Raw genomic sequence first — 17,210 nt, 5'->3', positions numbered from 1 at the left:
TTAGTGTTAATTAGCAACAAATAAAAACCATGCATTCTATTTCAAACATGTACAGTGTAGCATGTTTCTCTGACTTCATATATTTGAAAATCTTTTCATCTTGCAGGAGAGCCACTCAAACCAATTATTTCCCTTGTAGATGAGTGTGCCTTAGAATATAGATGCCCAGGACAAGGCTAATGCTTCCCTCCAGCATCTGGAGACCCAGGGAAAGAAATGGGGAGAATCCCCAAACACCGAGTTCTGCAGCTTCCCATGCAATCAAACTTAATAAATACTAGTGTTTGAAAAGGGACAGAACCCCGAGAATGCCAGCTCCTTTCTCCACTGACTAAGGATACAGAGCAGCACATCCTTGGGTTCCAGGGGAAGCAGCTGCAACTGGGATCCGCGTGTGGGCAGTTGTCTCAGGCAGTCCGTGGGCTGGCTTTTACACCCTTCTCTGGGAGCCATTATGGTATCTTTTTAGGATAGTCAAGCAAACATCAGCTTTATCTCCTTGTCTAATAAATCTAGCCTCATTGACTGTGTAGAAGAGTTTTGCTGCTAGGTTCATGGAAGGTGTGTAGGGCTTCCTGAATATGCCTCCTTAAAATAATATTGAAAAGATATCTACAAGCCAGTTTTAGTTTTACACTCATCCTACATAACTTTTGGACTAAATATAAACTGATATATCATTTAAAACTTGTAGAAAAAAAATCTCTATTAGTTGCTGAAGTCCAAAATATTTAAATATTTGGGGGTACTAAGAAAAAGAAGTTTCTTGATTTACTCCCACCCAGAAGAAAGATTATAATTTAGTACAAATTATTGTTTTACGAATTGATTCAACCTTTACCTCACAAAAGGAAATCTTCCAATAAAATAAACTACCCCAAAAGTATAATGATGATTTTTGTATAACTAGCCATCTAGCTATATGCTGCCTTTTATATTTATTTCACCAATACAAGGAAAAAATCAGTAACAAATTACAGTGTGAAATTCTGTAGCCAACTTGTTATCTTGCACTTATTTTATAAAATGCCTAAAATAGTACCGAATACACAGTAGACATCCCAAGATACTTTCTTAGTAAGCACTTATTTTTGCTTCATATTTTCACATTTTAATGAGTAATTGCATATATATATAGCTGTATTCAACTCTGTTCTTCAGATAAACACCCTAAATTATAGCATCTTTGATAAAAAATAAAAATAGCTCCACTTAATTGTGTTAGATAAGAACATTCTAATTAGAGAATGTCCTCTACTTAGCCAAGAATTCAAACTACTCAAAAATCTGTTCTATTTTCTATAATAGGGAAATATATAAATATGAATCATATATTTATACACATGTAATATGTGTTATAGTTATATATGTTATATAAATACATATAATGTATGTGCAATAAGCATCTTTGTGAATAGTAAAGAAAAATCATACAATGGCATAAAAAGCAAAAGAGGAACAAAGCAAAATATAAATATTTATAATATCAAATATATAAATATTGTAAATATAATATTTATAATAATCTGTCATATTTGTCAAAACCATGTTATTTATTTTGAGGAGCAAAGAGAGCTGTGTTAAGATGATTCATAGTTGATATTACATAACGTTATGTGATGAAACATGTATTTCAATCAACTCTTTATAATTTTATTGCATTATTTTTATCTGTGTGTGTGTACATAAGTCACACGCATGTGTGAAAGTGAGAGAGAAATTGGCAGGAGTTGATTCTCTCACTGTGTGCTCCCAGGAATTGATTTCTGGTCAACAGGCTTGGTAGTGCATGCCTTTAACAACTAAGCCATCTTGCTGGCTCCCAAATGTTTTTGTTTTGTTTGTTTAATCAACATTAAATAAGTATACAGGCTAAGTACAAGTTTCTAGTTATTTTTGATTATCATATCCTACTTCATCTGTGTATTGTTTTATTTTTAACACATTTTCTTTAGGGATGGAGATTCAGCTTAATGGTGGAGTACTTCTCTAGCATGTGTGAGGGTCCAGAATTAATGCCCAGTATCCACTTTTTTACTTGAACTACACTTTCACAGATTAAAAATTAGGAAACAATTAAGCAGAGACTATCTTTAATGACTGAGTTTCTACATCATTCCAACATCTCAAGTAATTTGCCTGGTACTAGAAAAAGACCATTTCTCCATGATTTCCTATCATATCAACCACCAACAAAACAAAATGTTAGTCAGTATCTAATAATGCTTTTCCCCCTTAGGAATTACACTAAAAATAACTTCTAGATGTCAGAACATACTTTATATCTCCTATGTATTAACTCCATATTTGTCATTCACTTCTACATGTAATATAATTTAAAGTCATTTTCCCCCTATGGTGCTAGAGATCAAACTCAAGGCCTCGCAGAGGCTTGTCAAGCACTCTGCCATAGAACCACAATCCCTGGCACATAATTTAAACTTGTGTTTGCTCATTCTGATGCGTACTCTAAGTACAGGAAATTTAGCAAAACTATAGCTACCTCAGTATCCCGGAGTCACAACCATTACAAGGGTGGACGTGCACATGTGTTAGCCAATTCCCAGACAATCCTGTTCACTAACTCATTGAATGCAATGTACCTTGTGAAAAAGATGCTATTCTTACCCTCATCACAAAGTTTAAGAAACTTAGTCACAAGGAAAAACATAGATCACTCACTGTTGAGCATAACTAGTAAACGGCAGAATTAAAAACAAATTTGACACCGGGTGGTGGTGGCACATGCCTTTAATCCCAGCACTTGGGAAGCAGAGCCAGGCGGATCTCTATGAATTGAGGCTAGCCTGGTCTACAGAGTGAGTTCCAGGACAGGCTCCAAAACTACACAGAGAAACCCTGTCTTGAAAAACCAAATCCAAAACCAAATAAAAAAAAAATTTTGAAACGGAGATTCCAGAGTTCACAGATTTACAAAAATTATAACTTGTATACAATATTGGATGTGTTCTAATTTTTTTAGCAGGTGAGGAGTGGGATGAGATCATTTCAGATAGTCCTGGCTAGCCTACTAAAAATTTCTTTGCTCAGACAGCCCTTGAAATTATAGTGTGACTTTTGCCTCAGTTTCCCACTGGTGCTACAAGCATGATTCATTATAAGCCATCATGATTCCACTCTAAAGTAATTAAAATTGTGGGGAGGGGTTAGAAAGATGGCTTGATGGTTAAAGGTATTTGCTTCTCTTCCAGAGGACCTGAGTTGAGTTCCCAGTGCCCTTATTAAATGGCTGACTGCCAATAAATGTACTCTGGCCTTCAGGGGCACTTCAATCATGTGCACATACCCACATTCAGACATTCAGGTCTTTATGTAATTTAAATATAAATATTATTAGAATGGCATGGAAATTTTCACCATCTCAGAGAATTTATTAAGTGAGATGAATTAAATTCAAAGAATTAATTACACAAATTAAATAGATCTCAAATAACATTCTGTTCTCATTTATTTTTAAATATGTCTTATCATGGTCCTAATCCTGAGTTGGTTGATTCATTTTTTGTCAGTCTGGAGTCTTAAGAATGAATATTATTGGAGCACTAAGACTTTTTTCATATTGAGAAAGTTCAGCATTGCTCATATGAAAGCTTTAATCTCATTTCGGCTTTGAGCTATTCTGAGAATTCTAAATCAGAACTGAGGCGACTCTACCAAGGAACAGGGAGTTGATCCATTCTCTTTTTATTTGTCACATATTTTTATTCTAGATTGGGGCAGGAATAAGATGCTGCCAGCTATCTGTCAGGCACTTAAACTCTAGATTTGTAACTTGAGATTAATTATAGAAGAGTCTTTGGAAGTCTTTCCATGAGAACACCATGCGTCTCCACCGTATTTGCCATCACAGTGCCAACACTTGCAGAGAAAACCACTTAAATGAGGACATTTTACTTGAGCTTAGTTTTAGAAGTTTCAGCCCGGAGTCACTTGTCCCCATCCCTGTAGGTCGGAGAAGCAGCATAACAACTTAGCAGAGAGGGTGTGGTGGCACTCAGAGTCATACAAAAGAGAGAGGAGAGAGAGAGAGGAAGAAGGGATGGAGAGGAAGAGGAAAAGGGAGGCAAGCAAGAGGAAGGAGAGAATGAGAAGAGAGAGGAGGAGGAAAGGAAGACAAGGATAGAGAAAGAGGAGACAGAGAAAAAGAGGGGGAGGGGCAGATAGAACAGAGGAGGGCAAGGGGCTATGGACAAGAAGTAATTGCCGGCCGTGGTGGCACACGCCTTTAATCCCAGCACTCGGGAGGCAGAGGCAGGCGGATCTCTGTGAGTTCGAGGCCAGCCTGGGCTACCAAGTGAGTTCCAGGAAAGGCGTAAAGCTACACAGAGAAACCCTGTCTCGAAAAAACAAAACAAAAAACAAAAAACCAAGAAGTAATACTCCCCAGAAGAAGCATGCCCTGTGACCTACTTCCTTTACTAGGCTCCAACTACTGATTGCTACTCATTGATAAAGCTGGCATGCTCACAATCCAATCACCACTTAGTAGTTCATCATGGACTGGGGATCAAGCCGTTCGTGGAATATTTCATTTTGATACCTTACCATCATCATCCAGTGAAATTCATACATATAGGCAATTTGCTGTCTGTCCCCTTTTCCCTTTTGGCTCACATCCCAGTTTCTATCACTTTTGGTCCTACTACCCCAGCAATAAGCCACTGGGAAAAGTGATCATCTTTGTCTTTCAGTGGTTTGATACATGGGAAAAATCAACATGTTTGAGCCAACTTCTAGATATAATGGTTACTTTTATTGCTATGGCATTTTCACTGATCTGACTTAAGACACCTCCAAACTGACTTCTACTTTCTACATTTACTGAAAGTAAAGAAATATATTAGTCATGGGTGTTCCAAGACACCCAGTCATTTAGTTTACTCCTTACTTTGAGTATCTCCCATTGAGTCACCTACTGTTTTATGCTTCTTTAAATGTGGATATACATTATCTGGTATGAGACACAATTTTGGGGAAGTCTCATTTTTGCACAGGTGACACATCTTTCTGTTATCACAGAGAGTAAAGCCTCTGGAGCTCTGCTCACCTGGTGACAACTGTGTTAATCGTACTTTCTTGCCATCTTTTAGATTATCGATAACTTACAGTGGCAAACCTGGCATGATTATCCATTACTAAGCTTGTCGTAAATACACCTAATCTTCCACCATATAATATGAAGATAATTGTTGTCAATGGTACAATTTAGGCCTTGTTATGGTTTGGATATTGTTTGTTCCCCACAAGCTCATGAGCTCAAAGATTGAACCTTAGATGTTAACACTATTTAGGGAGGTGGCAGCAATATTAGAAAGTGGCATCTAGCTGGAGCATGAAGATCCTTGGGCTCTTGGCATGCATCTCTAGCTACACGGCTTCCTATTCACCATAATGTCAAGAGATTCCTCTAGCAGACTCTCCTGCCATCATGACGCTCTGTGCAAGTTTATGGTTCCAAGCAACCACGTGCAAAAGCCTCTGAAACTGTGAACTAAGGGAAACCTTTTCCTCTCTAAAGATTTTGTCAGGTATTTGGCTCTAGCTATGCAGAAGTATCCAACATGGAACTTTCATTGAAGTAATGGAAATTCTACTCTACATTTTTAAGCTTCATATTCATTGATGTGTTCAATACCTCAATCAAAGTTTTATCATCTGGAGATCTACTATTATCAGCCTTGTGTTCTAACTTATTTGTTCATCACATATTCATCAATAGCTTGAGATATGCTAGGCATCCTTGGGAGTATTAGGCTTCTTACAGTAAAGCAAACATGCACATAAACTTCTGTGCTAAAGAGACACAGATAAATTGCCCTTGCCCTGCTGAGTAAGTTTCCACCCACACTCAGGCAATTAGAGCTCTAATTATCAGTGGGCCACACACAAAAAGAAGACAGGAAAGTAGGAGGGGACTCCTTGGAATGAAAGGTACCAGTGGGGGAGTGAGTGGGTTATTGGAGGAAAGTACAGAGTTAAAATGACTAAAACTCATTAAATAAATGTGTAAAACTGTCAAACAATTAAAAATTCAGCTAAAAAGAGGCAAAAAAAGATTCTCACATCCAAGTAATATTAAACAATGTAAAGACAAAGGAAATGGCTCAGTGGATAAAGTAATCACTTTGCAAAGATGAGTGCCTATGTTTAGATTTCCACTACCACCCCCAAAACAAACAAACAAACAAAATCAAAAGCAACAAAAAAACTGGGCATGACGCTGCACATCTCTAATCCCAGCACTGTAGGCATAGGGACAAGTGAACTTCAAAAGTTCGCTGGCCAGCCAATGTAGCCTAAACTGCAAGCTTCAGATAGAAGGGATCTGTCTCATAATAAAAATGGTATCAAATAATAGAGGAAAACACCTATGTTCACCTCATATGAACACATCTCCACCTACATACTCATGTGAATACACAGGTATATACCATACGTGCATAAAACATCATAATCCAATGCACAATAGTCTATTTTCCATTTGACTTCCCTTGCTGTTATTTCTCCTAATAGACTACCTTTGAAGTTTTCTTAGAGCCTATTTCTTTCCTCAACGTAAAATTTCACTGTAGAGGTTTCACAGTTTCTTAATCCTTACTTACCCAACCTTACACCACCAAAGCTTGAAATAAACTTTCACAATCATTGAATTAAGGAAATTTTATACTAGTGGGGATCCAACAAAGACTTAAATATGCCATGATCATCTTACATACAAAAATACCTATCTTACTGGGTTCACTGAAACCAGATGTTAGGTTATGGATGTGACCACGGAGCTAGTTTGAAAGAAGTAGTTAAAGAATCTGGTGTATTACAGAATAACTGTGAAGAGATAACTTGCAATATAGCTCTGTGGCTGTGACTTCCAGACAGAATAGGTATGCAGTAGGAGCTATCAACTGATATGGGCAAAGGTATAGTAGACTTGTAAACAGGGGTACAGAAGGTCAGGAATATAGATTTAACTTGCAGGGGTTTGAATTCCACTGAATATCCCGAAGGATTCCCAAATATTTAGTTGAACACAAAAGTCTGAATTTTATCAATACAGTTGATTCTTTTTTTGTTTGTTTGTTTATTTGTTTTTTGAGACAGGGTTTCTCTGTGTAGCTTTGTGCCTTTCCTGGAACTTGCTTTGTACACCAGACTGGCCTCAAACTCACAGAGAAATGCCTGCCTCTGCCTCCCAAGTGCTGGGATTAAAGGCGTGTGCCACCACCGCCTGGCAAGACTAAAGATTCTTTAGTATTAATTGTTGAAATAGTTCAGAATCAAGAAAGTAAATGGAGGTTTTAAAAAAAGAGTACAAGGACTATACAAGACACATCCAACAATGAGATTAATTCACACTAAGCTTATCATGCTTGTCCTTAATCACGTATGGATCTTATTGATATCAAGAAGTATTTTAATCCCCAGGTTTATGAGATGGACACATTCAAATTTGACTTCCACTTCATACCCTACATTATATACACACACATGTCCTTCATGACAAAAAGCTCTTTGATAAAAAATTCTGAATCCACTTTTCTGTCTGCTTAATCTTTTAAACCCTTTCAAACTTGATTTCACATAACTATTCACATAACTGAAATCATTCTCAGCTACATCATCATTTGTTTTCTTGTCATTGAATACAAAGGACACCATTCTTCTAGAACTCTCTATGTCCTGAAACTGCTAATAACCTTTGCAATCAATCCCTGCTCAACCTTGGTATTTGCCATTCCGTGCTTTCTTAGGATATGTGCTGCACACTCCTGTCTCCTCTGTCCTTTCACAGACATGTTCTTTTTCTGACATTTAACTTTCATGTTGACTTTACTTAAAAACTTTTCTTCCTTAATATTTTATATGCAACTCTTTTCTTATCTACCTTTGTATTATGGGGAATGATTTCACCCCTTCTCAAACATCAACAAGCTCTTCTACATATTCAAATCGATTTTGAAAAGTGAAATGTCACCATCAATTCCAAAGCACTAGTAGACTTATTGTTTCTATCTAAACTCTCTGGCCTCCTATTATCAATTTTATTCTTATATCCCTTCCCACCTCATCTAGCCTTTCATTAATATGACACATTATTTATCTATTTTATCATTTATATATGGCAAAGATCACAATGATTTTCTCTCCAATACTTTATTTTTTTAAAATCACCATTATATATTTGGTTGTGAGCCTACCCTTTAACGGCTGAACTATCCCTCCAGGAGTGCAGTCGAAGAAGAGAGAGAAGAGGGATTCTATGAGCAAGGGGCATCAAGATCATGATGGGAAAACATCAGAGACAACCAAACCAAACTAGTGAGAACTCATGAACTTTAGACCAACAGCTGTGGAACCTCCATGGGACTGGATTAGGCTCTCTACATAAGCGAGACAATTGTGTAGCTTGGTCTGTTTAAGAGAATCCTGGCAGTAGCATCAGGATTCGCCCCTAGTGCATGAGCTGACTTTTTGGAGTCCACTGCCTATGGTAGGACACCTTGCACAGCCTTGATGCAGGCAGAGGGGATTGGACCTGTCTCTACTGATAGTCCCAAGCTCTGCTCACACCTTATGGGAGGCATTGATTTGTTGGAGGAGGGAGTGGGGGTATATTGGGGGGAAGACTGGGGGGTGGGAGGAGGAAGAGAGGGGGATCTGAGATTGGTATGTAAAATGAATAAAAAAATTCCTAAATAAAAAAAATCACCATTATAATTTACCATCATTTTTGGGTGACTGCAAGAAACTTTTCAAGGATCTTCTTATTAACTCTTCTCTGATTTATTCTTCAATATAGCCAAGAAGATATTATAAAGAAAAATCCAGTAAGGTTGTCCTCCCATTTGAAAACAACAAGAGTTCCTGAAGTTCCTCAGTACTGAATGCAAACTCCTCCCATGTCATCCTCCAACCTGATCTTTTACTATATCTCCCACCCTAGATTATTCCATGCTCGGTCCACACATGGATATTCTACTTTTGGTCCGTATAGATGCAGCTTTTGACATAACTCCATCTCCTCACCTGGAAATTTCCTATTCATCCTGCAGTCATAAAGTGGTACTTTACTTTTCTGGCTCTGTATGTCCATCAGTTGGACTTGTGGCCATTTTCACTTGACTTACATCTGACCCTTCACCTACACAATGTTTTAATTAGTTTTTAACCAGGCTCTCTGCCCACTATATTGTAAAACTCTTAAAACCTAATCCTATACATAGTACATAATTTACACTCAAATATATACCAAATTTGAAATAAACAGAATGAAAAACAGTGAATGTGAGATTTATGATGCAAAAAAGTTAAATTAGATCAAAACTAAGATTAGTATTACTTTATTTCTTACCATGAATAAACCGATGGCATTTTTGAATAATCTAACTTAAAATGAGTTTGGGAGGTTTTAAAATTTTAAGTGTATTTACAATTAGAAAAACATATAACCTTCTCTAAGGAACAGCCTCAGAAAATTGGATTTTAAAAATTCTGCAGTGTGTGTACCCAAATTGCAAGAACTATCCAGAAGCTATAAAATTTGAACAGAAAGTACAAAAACACAGAATGTGCAATTTCTGCTACTCAGTGGGGGAAATTAATAGAGCTAAAGAATGTTCAGGACATTGTGTGCATCAAGCCCAGGACAAACCGAATGGGGATTCGTTTATTCATCACACTCCAGAACTGAAGAACACCATTGGCATTTAGCACAAAGAATCTTATAACAATTAAAAATAAATCCAGTCCAATATCAGAAAATAAAAAAAAATCACTGCTTCTGGTAGAAAAAAAAAAACAAAATAAAAGGAACCACATTCCCAGTGGTATTCTTGCTGTGACTTCTGGGTGAGGCAATGAGGAAGATTTAAAACCCAGTTACACCCTGGAGTAGAATGAAATGTGTTCACATTTGTCTGATATATGTCGATATATGTTACAATGTATTCAGGAACATGCTTCATGGAATTTAAGTGTTGGCCCACATCACTCCTTATCACAATGACCTAAAGAAAGATCAGTTTTTCAAGAATATAAATGTTATCAAACAGAGTATGTTCCACATTGTACTCTAGAATATAACCAAATTATAAAAATTAATCCTTTGGAACATGTTCTGCTGAAGTATGTGTCACTACCATTATATGTTTTGTTTTGCTGCCAGCTCATTTTCTAAACCCCACCTGTGGTCTTGGATTTAGCTTGCAGTTTAGGAAGAATTAGGACGCCAGCTCAAGGGCTAGTCAACAACTGTATGCCAGCACCCATAGGATCAGATCACGGCAGTGTTGCTTCATACGGTGGGTGCCACAGGGAAGTGTACACCCAGTAACTGCATTCCAGATGCCTGATTCTTCAGCTTCTCAAATTCTCTTGGCTCTCTGAAGTGAGGTTCCTATTCTTCACCCTGGCCTTTGTAGGCATAAGCCAATAATTTGATCACCTAGGTTCTGGTGGTTCCTGAGAGTTACTAAGTATCTCTTTTTTGCATTTTCATGTTGGTAATAATCTTAAAATGTGAAATTAGTATGCAATCATCTCTCACTGGAAAGGGGTGATTGGTTCTAGGATTCCCTGTGAAATTGTGTAGCTACTCAATTCCTTTACAATGAAGCATACGACTATTTGAATGTAACCTATGCACAACCTCTCTTTTGTAAATTACAGGTCATCTGTAATACATGTTACAAGATATGCTCTGTATAGACATTATTTAAATTCTATTGCTTAAATACTATTGACAAGAAAAAATCTGTGATTGTTGAATATGAATTGAAATCATTTTATAAATATTTTAATTTTCGTTTGCCTAAATATACAGATGTGAAATACATACTTATTGATAAAGAAATACATTTTTAAATTATGACATTGGGGATGAAAATGTAGCTTGCTGGTAGAGCTCATGCTTAGCATGTGCAAGCGAGACTACAGTTTTTTCCGAAACATTGAAAAACAAACATATGAACATTACTTAGCTGTTATATACTATATTTTGGTTAGTAATTATCTAGTTTGCTTTATTAACATTTCAATGTAAACATATACTACCTTTTTATGATGAATGTTAATCTGTGATCTAATTTCTATGAACTGAAAGCATATGCTGAATGCAGAACATCCTTTGGGAAAAATTTTGAAGACAGATTTAAGTTATTACTTAACAGACAACATTTTTTTTTTTTCTCGGTAAGAGAAGAGTTATTACTCTGGGGTAAACATATAATTTAGAAGTAACTGAAGCACTTTCCCCAAAGGTATAATTACTAAGATTCTGTATTCTAAAATATCCTTCTTAAAATGTGATATAGTTACATAATGGAGTATTACTCAGCTGTTAAAAACAATGACATCAGGAAATTTGAAGGCAAATGGCTGGAACTAGAAAAACCTCAGCCTGAATGAGGTAACCCAGTCCCAGACAGACAAACATGATAGGTACTCTCTCATAAATAGATAGTAGCTGTAAAGTAAAGGATAACCATGCTACAATCCACAGCCTCAGAGAGACGAGGTAAAAAGGAGAGCCTGGGTAGATGGCATGGGTGGGGAGTAATGAGAACTTGAGGGATCATATTGAAGGGAGGATGGAGCAGGGGAGAGTATTGAAAGAGATGACCAGAAATGGGGGTTATTCTGAGGACAGGTAGAAACCCTATGCAAGGGAAACACCCATGATTCTACAAGGTGGACCCTGGCTAAGATTCTTACCAAGAGTAGAGAGGTAGCCTGAACTGGCCATCTCCTTTAATCAGATTTGTAACTACCCCAATTGTAGTCGGAGAACCTTAGTCCAGTAACTGACGAAAACAAATCAGAGATTCCCCAACCAAGCACTGGGCCAGGAAATCCTAAGGAGGAGAGGGAAGAAGGATTGTACTAGCCTGAGGCATGGTGGGGGGCAGGGGTTGGGAGAGGGTGTGGGAGGGTGGAGAGGTAGGGCAGTTTGGGATATGTCAGGGTCATCACCAGAGAACCCACAGAAGCAACTGGTCTTCTCATGGGAGCTCACAGACTATGGACTGTGGACCACAGCTGGGGAGCCTGCAGGGGACCAGCCTAGGCCCTCTGCATGTGTGTGACAGTCCTGTGGCCTGGTCTACTTGTGAGACTCCTGGGAGTGGAAATGGGGTCTGTCCCTAATGCTTTGCCTGGCTTTTGAGAACTTGTCCGGCCTTAACACAAGGAGAAGAGCTCAGTCCTACCTCAACTTGATATGCCATGCTTTGTTGGCTCCCACGGGAGGCCTGTCCCTTAATGAACAGAGATGGAGGAGGGGTACATTGAGGGGTGGCAGAGGGGAGGGGGAAGGGGATGGGAGGGGGAAAGCGGAGGCTGCGGTCGGGATGTAAATTAATGAAAAATTTAATTAATAAAAAAATTCTTAAAAATACTTTTTGAGCCGGGCGGTGGTGGCGCACGCCTTTAATCCCAGCACTCGGGAGGCAGAGCCAGGCGGATTTCTGTGAGTTCGAGGCCAGCCTGGGCTACCAAGTGAGTTCCAGGAAAGGCGCAAAGCTGCACAGAGAAACCCTGTCTCGAAAACCCAAAAAAAAAAAAAAAAAAAAAAAAAAAAAAAACTTTTTGAAAAATAAAGCCATTCTAAAATCTTCTTCAATTACATCTTAAAAAAATAGTAAATGATTTTCTCTTTAGTGATGAAACAGAGGCTATTTGAATTTTCAAAAATTATACTTAATATTTTTTATTAAAATAGCTAATACCAAATATTCCTAGCATCCTGCAAATTTAATCTTACCTGACTTGCCATTTATTAATAATATCATTGGGTGCACTAATTAAACAGATCCTAATCTTTGAAATAAAACAAATTTCACAATTTTAATCTTCAAAATTAATTCTTTCGTGCACCTAAAGCAAAGTTTTCATTTTTAATATTCCATTTGTATTTAAAAATTTCTCAGTGTCATGTTATACTAAAAAATAAATCGCCCCAGTTTTACATCCTCATATGAAACCATTCATCCAGTAATTTTTGGTTTTTCGAGACAGGGTTTCTCTGTGTAGCTTTGTGCCTTTCCTGGATCTCACTCTGTAGACTAGGCTGGCCTGGAACTCACAAAGATCTGCCTGCCTCTGCCTCCCTAGTGCTGGGATTAAAGGCGTGCGCCACCACCGCCCGGCTTCATCCAGTAATTTACAGATCCTTTTTCAATGAATTTTACTTTTTAAGTGACTTTGAAATTCTTACCAATGAAAATTTCTTTGGCAAAATTGATAGAATGGTTTTATAAATATATTATGAATACATGTACCAAAGACAAATTTTGAAGTGGAAATTAGTATTAGATTATCTATTATGCCATGTTTTAAATTAAAAATAAAACCAACAGTCTGATTACCGGGGTAGGCCAGCTCAGGCACCCTCTCCACTATTGCTGGTAGTCTAAGCTGAGGTCATCCTAGTGGATTCCTGGGAACTTCCCTAGCTCCGTGTTTCTCCCTATCCCCATGATACCCTGTCATCATAGAGCCTTCATTCAGTAACTGATGGAAACAGATGCAGAGATCAACAGCTAAGCACCAGGCAGAGCTCCAGAAGTCCAGTCAAAGAGAGGGAAGAGGGATTCTATGAGCACAGGGCATCAAGATCATGATGGGGAAACCTACAGATAAAACCAAACCAAGCTAGTAGAAACTCATGAACTTTAGACCAACAGCTGTGGAGCCTCCATGGGACCGAACTAGGCCCTCTGCATGGGCGAGACAGTTGAGTAGCTTGGTCTGTTTAAGGGGCCCCTGGCAGCGGGAATAGGATCTGTCCCTGGTGCATGAACTGGCTTTTTGGAGCCTGTTACCTGTGGTGGGACACCTTGTACATCCTTGATGCAGGGGGAGAGCTTTGGACCTGTCTCAACTGAATGTACCAGGCTTTGCTGACTCCCCATGGGAGGCCTTACCTTTTTGGAGGAGGGGATGAGGGATGGGGGAAAAGGCTTAGGGGGAGTAGGAGGAGGGATGAGAGGGGGATCTGTGGCTGGTATGTAAAATGAATAAAAATTTTCTTAATGAAAAAATCTCAAAATAAAAATAATTAAAAAATAAAACCAGCTGAACTTGAAATAGATATAATTTAATGCAACTTCTGGCTTTCTAATTTATTTTTTAATTGTGGATCTACAGTTCTGGGGATGAAATTTTAAGCCTCAGTCATAATAAGCAAGAACTCTATCATTAGACTAAAATGCTATTTTTAAATGATGAAGTAACTCTAGCTACTATGTCCCTTTCATCTCCATCCCTAGACTCCTTTATATATAATTTAGAGGGAGCAAAACACAATGCCCCATTATAAAGTGTATGACAACATGCTTCTGATAGCTCTTTAATCACATGACACAGTAGATTATTGCCTGCTAATGAATGTCTAGATTGCCTGTACCTTTACAGACCCTACCAACTCATTTGACAAAGTTACAAAACGTATTCAAATAAGGTCAAAATAGATAAGCATAAATGTAAAATACTTGTTATCCTGGTAAATTATGTGGGATAAACAGCCTATATGTTTAAAAAATTACACTTAAAGGAAAACTGATTTAAAAAGTTGAAAATGGAAAACACATATATTTTTTTCTACCCAGTATCCAAAATTTTATACCCAATGCTTCTTCCTTTTTGATGGTAAGGAATCTGTAAAAGTTGCCTTTAGAACACATTTTCTCCCATGACCCTTTCCCACTGAAAATGGTTTCTTTTAATCGTTAGACTATCTACCCACTCAAAATTCTCAAAATTTCATATTGGAGAGTATGCTTTTTTAAATGATATGATGAAGTGATTCTTTTTAACATGTAAGTATTAGATAAGATTTTTGTCACTACTTGCAGAAGAAAGGAATCTAGTTTTGTTATGAATGAGGAACAAATCCCTTTCAAATCAATTAATCACCACTCATATATTTCTTGTAGGAATTAGAGAGCAGGTGAAGGTGGTACCTTGAAGGAGATAAATTTATTCTGGCATATCTGTTACTATGTACATGCACCATATAAAGCAGAAGGTGAAATATGTCACCTGAACAGTCACCTATAACATTTAAGTATAACACCATCTGTCAATCATGTCAATTGACTTTCTAAGTTCACTTATATTTCATCTTTCCATACATTATAGTGCTGGAAGTTCTTGGATAGTGCAAGTAGCTATCTGAGTCCAAAACATGTTTCCTGTGTGAATGTAGAAGATGATCACAGAAAGGAAATGGTAAATGCTGCTGAGCTCTTACTAGAAGTCATATAGCAAGGATGATAGTGTATCACAAGGCACGCAAGTGTTAGACAGGAAAGCGTTGCAATCAACATTATCATTTTAACATTCACTGATGCTTTAAAGGAACTAAATCTCATAAACTTGAGTTATATGTTGTCTTTGTTAGGGTATGACTATGATGACACCATGACCAAAAGCAAGATGGGGAGGGGAGGGATTTACTTGGCTGACACTTCCACATTGAAGCCCATCACTGATGGAAGTTGGGACAGAAACTCAAGAAGGGCTGGAATCTAAATGCAGGAGCCGATGCAGAGGCCATGGAGGGGTGTTGTTTACTGGCTTGCTGCTTGTAGCTTGCTCATCCTGCTTTCTTATAGAAACCAGGACCATGAGCCCAGGGATGGTACTCCTCACAACGGCTGTGCCCTCTCCATCAATCTCTAAATAAGAAAACACCCTAGAGTCCAACCTTAGGGAGGCATTTTCTCAATTGAGTTTCCCTCCTTTCAAATGACTCTAGCTTATATAAAGTTGACATAAAATTAGCCAGCATTTGTATGATCCTCATTAAATTTCACCATACTCAGATAAAGCAAATAGTGATAAAAATTCATTCATTGACCATTTACTAACATAAACTGGATATGATTTATTATTTAATTTACATATTCTGAATTTTGTTTCTCAAGCCTGAAGTCACAGGGAAATCGTCTTAATGTCTGTTGAAATCAGTGGCTCAGTAAAAACTATGATATTCCAATATATCATGCTCCTCTTACCATTTAAAATTTACCCTCGAGGGCTGGGGAAATTGTTCAGTGGTTAAGCACTTGCTTCTCAAGCATTAGGAATACTGTTTGGGTCCCCAGAACCTATGAAAATGCTTGGTAGGCATGGTGCCCACCTGTAATTCTATATTTAGAAGATGGACACAGGGAATCACCAGAGAAAGCTAGCTAGTAAGAATGGCTGTAGAATTGACTTCTAGCTTTTCACAAGAGACCCTACCTCATGGGAAAGGTTGACGAACAATGGAGAGTTGTTCCTAAAATTTACTGTGGGCCTCTACATACACATGCACCTGTGTGCATGTGCCCCCTAACATGTACCCACATAATGCAAATATGCATGCACATATACACACCACGCATACATGTATTAAAATGAAAAAATACAAAAATATATCTTGAGAACTCATTCCTTAGCTGTCTAAAAGACTTCCATGTTGAGTAGGGAAGAAACAACAATACCAAGAATCAATACAAAGCATAGCATGGCTGTAATTTTTCTGTGCAAAATCAAAATACTGTGAAACTCAAATCCAATACTCAATTTCAGAATTATGAATTCTCAAATTAGCACAACCTATTATCAGAAAAGATATTATTCATGATTTCTCACAAGACATTTACTATTTTTCCTCTTTTGTACTGGGAATTGTATCTAGGGTATTGTGTATGCTGGTCAAGTGTTCACCAGTGAACCACAACTCTAATTCTTTATTTCTGTGCCACCAGTTTGAACATAGATTAGTTATTTGAGAAGTTACCATTTCAAGCCATCTGAACACCCCTAAAATCAACTTTACACTTCTTATTATTTACTGCAGTAATTGTTTCACAATAAGCCTCAATACATGATATGCAGTATATAGCAACTCTCTGTTAGATGCAGTTCTTACATCTAATGAGGGTCTAACTTACCGGTGGATCAGCCCCCTTAGAACCAGTCAGCCCTCCTGTTAGGGATTCGATGTCCTGAAAAGGGGAAAAGGGATAATTTTAAATGCTACCTAATAACACGGACTCAATAGCAACACCCAGCCTCACAGTGTATTGTCTTTGGTAGCAAAGCTAGGATGCTTCTGTTATTTTTATTTTCTGACAATATTGGAGCCTACATGTAAATATATAATTCTCTTCTCTAACTCTCATTTAGAGAGTGTAAAAGGGAAA

General features: G+C 37.7%; 1 protein-coding gene across 14 annotated transcripts in view; it reads right to left on the bottom strand.

The window, feature by feature from the left end:
* Positions 1-17,210, bottom strand: part of Ppfia2 (PTPRF interacting protein alpha 2) — a 461,179-nt gene that overhangs the window by 355,177 nt on the left and 88,792 nt on the right. For 10 of the 14 annotated variants that reach the window (XM_052753255.1, XM_052753257.1, XM_052753256.1 and 7 more), the window contains one exon: positions 16,959-17,012. The exons of the other annotated variants lie outside the window; for them this stretch is intronic. In XM_052753255.1, coding sequence (XP_052609215.1) covers positions 16,959-17,012 — 54 coding nt within the window. The remainder of the gene's footprint in view (positions 1-16,958; positions 17,013-17,210) is intronic. 14 annotated transcript variants of the gene reach the window in all.

The sequence above is a fragment of the Peromyscus californicus genome, unplaced genomic scaffold (genome assembly GCF_007827085.1).
Source record: "Peromyscus californicus insignis strain IS unplaced genomic scaffold, ASM782708v3 Scaffold_24__1_contigs__length_46423439, whole genome shotgun sequence".
NCBI lineage: Eukaryota > Metazoa > Chordata > Mammalia > Rodentia > Cricetidae > Peromyscus > Peromyscus californicus.
This window is presented reverse-complemented; position numbering and strand designations above follow the sequence as displayed.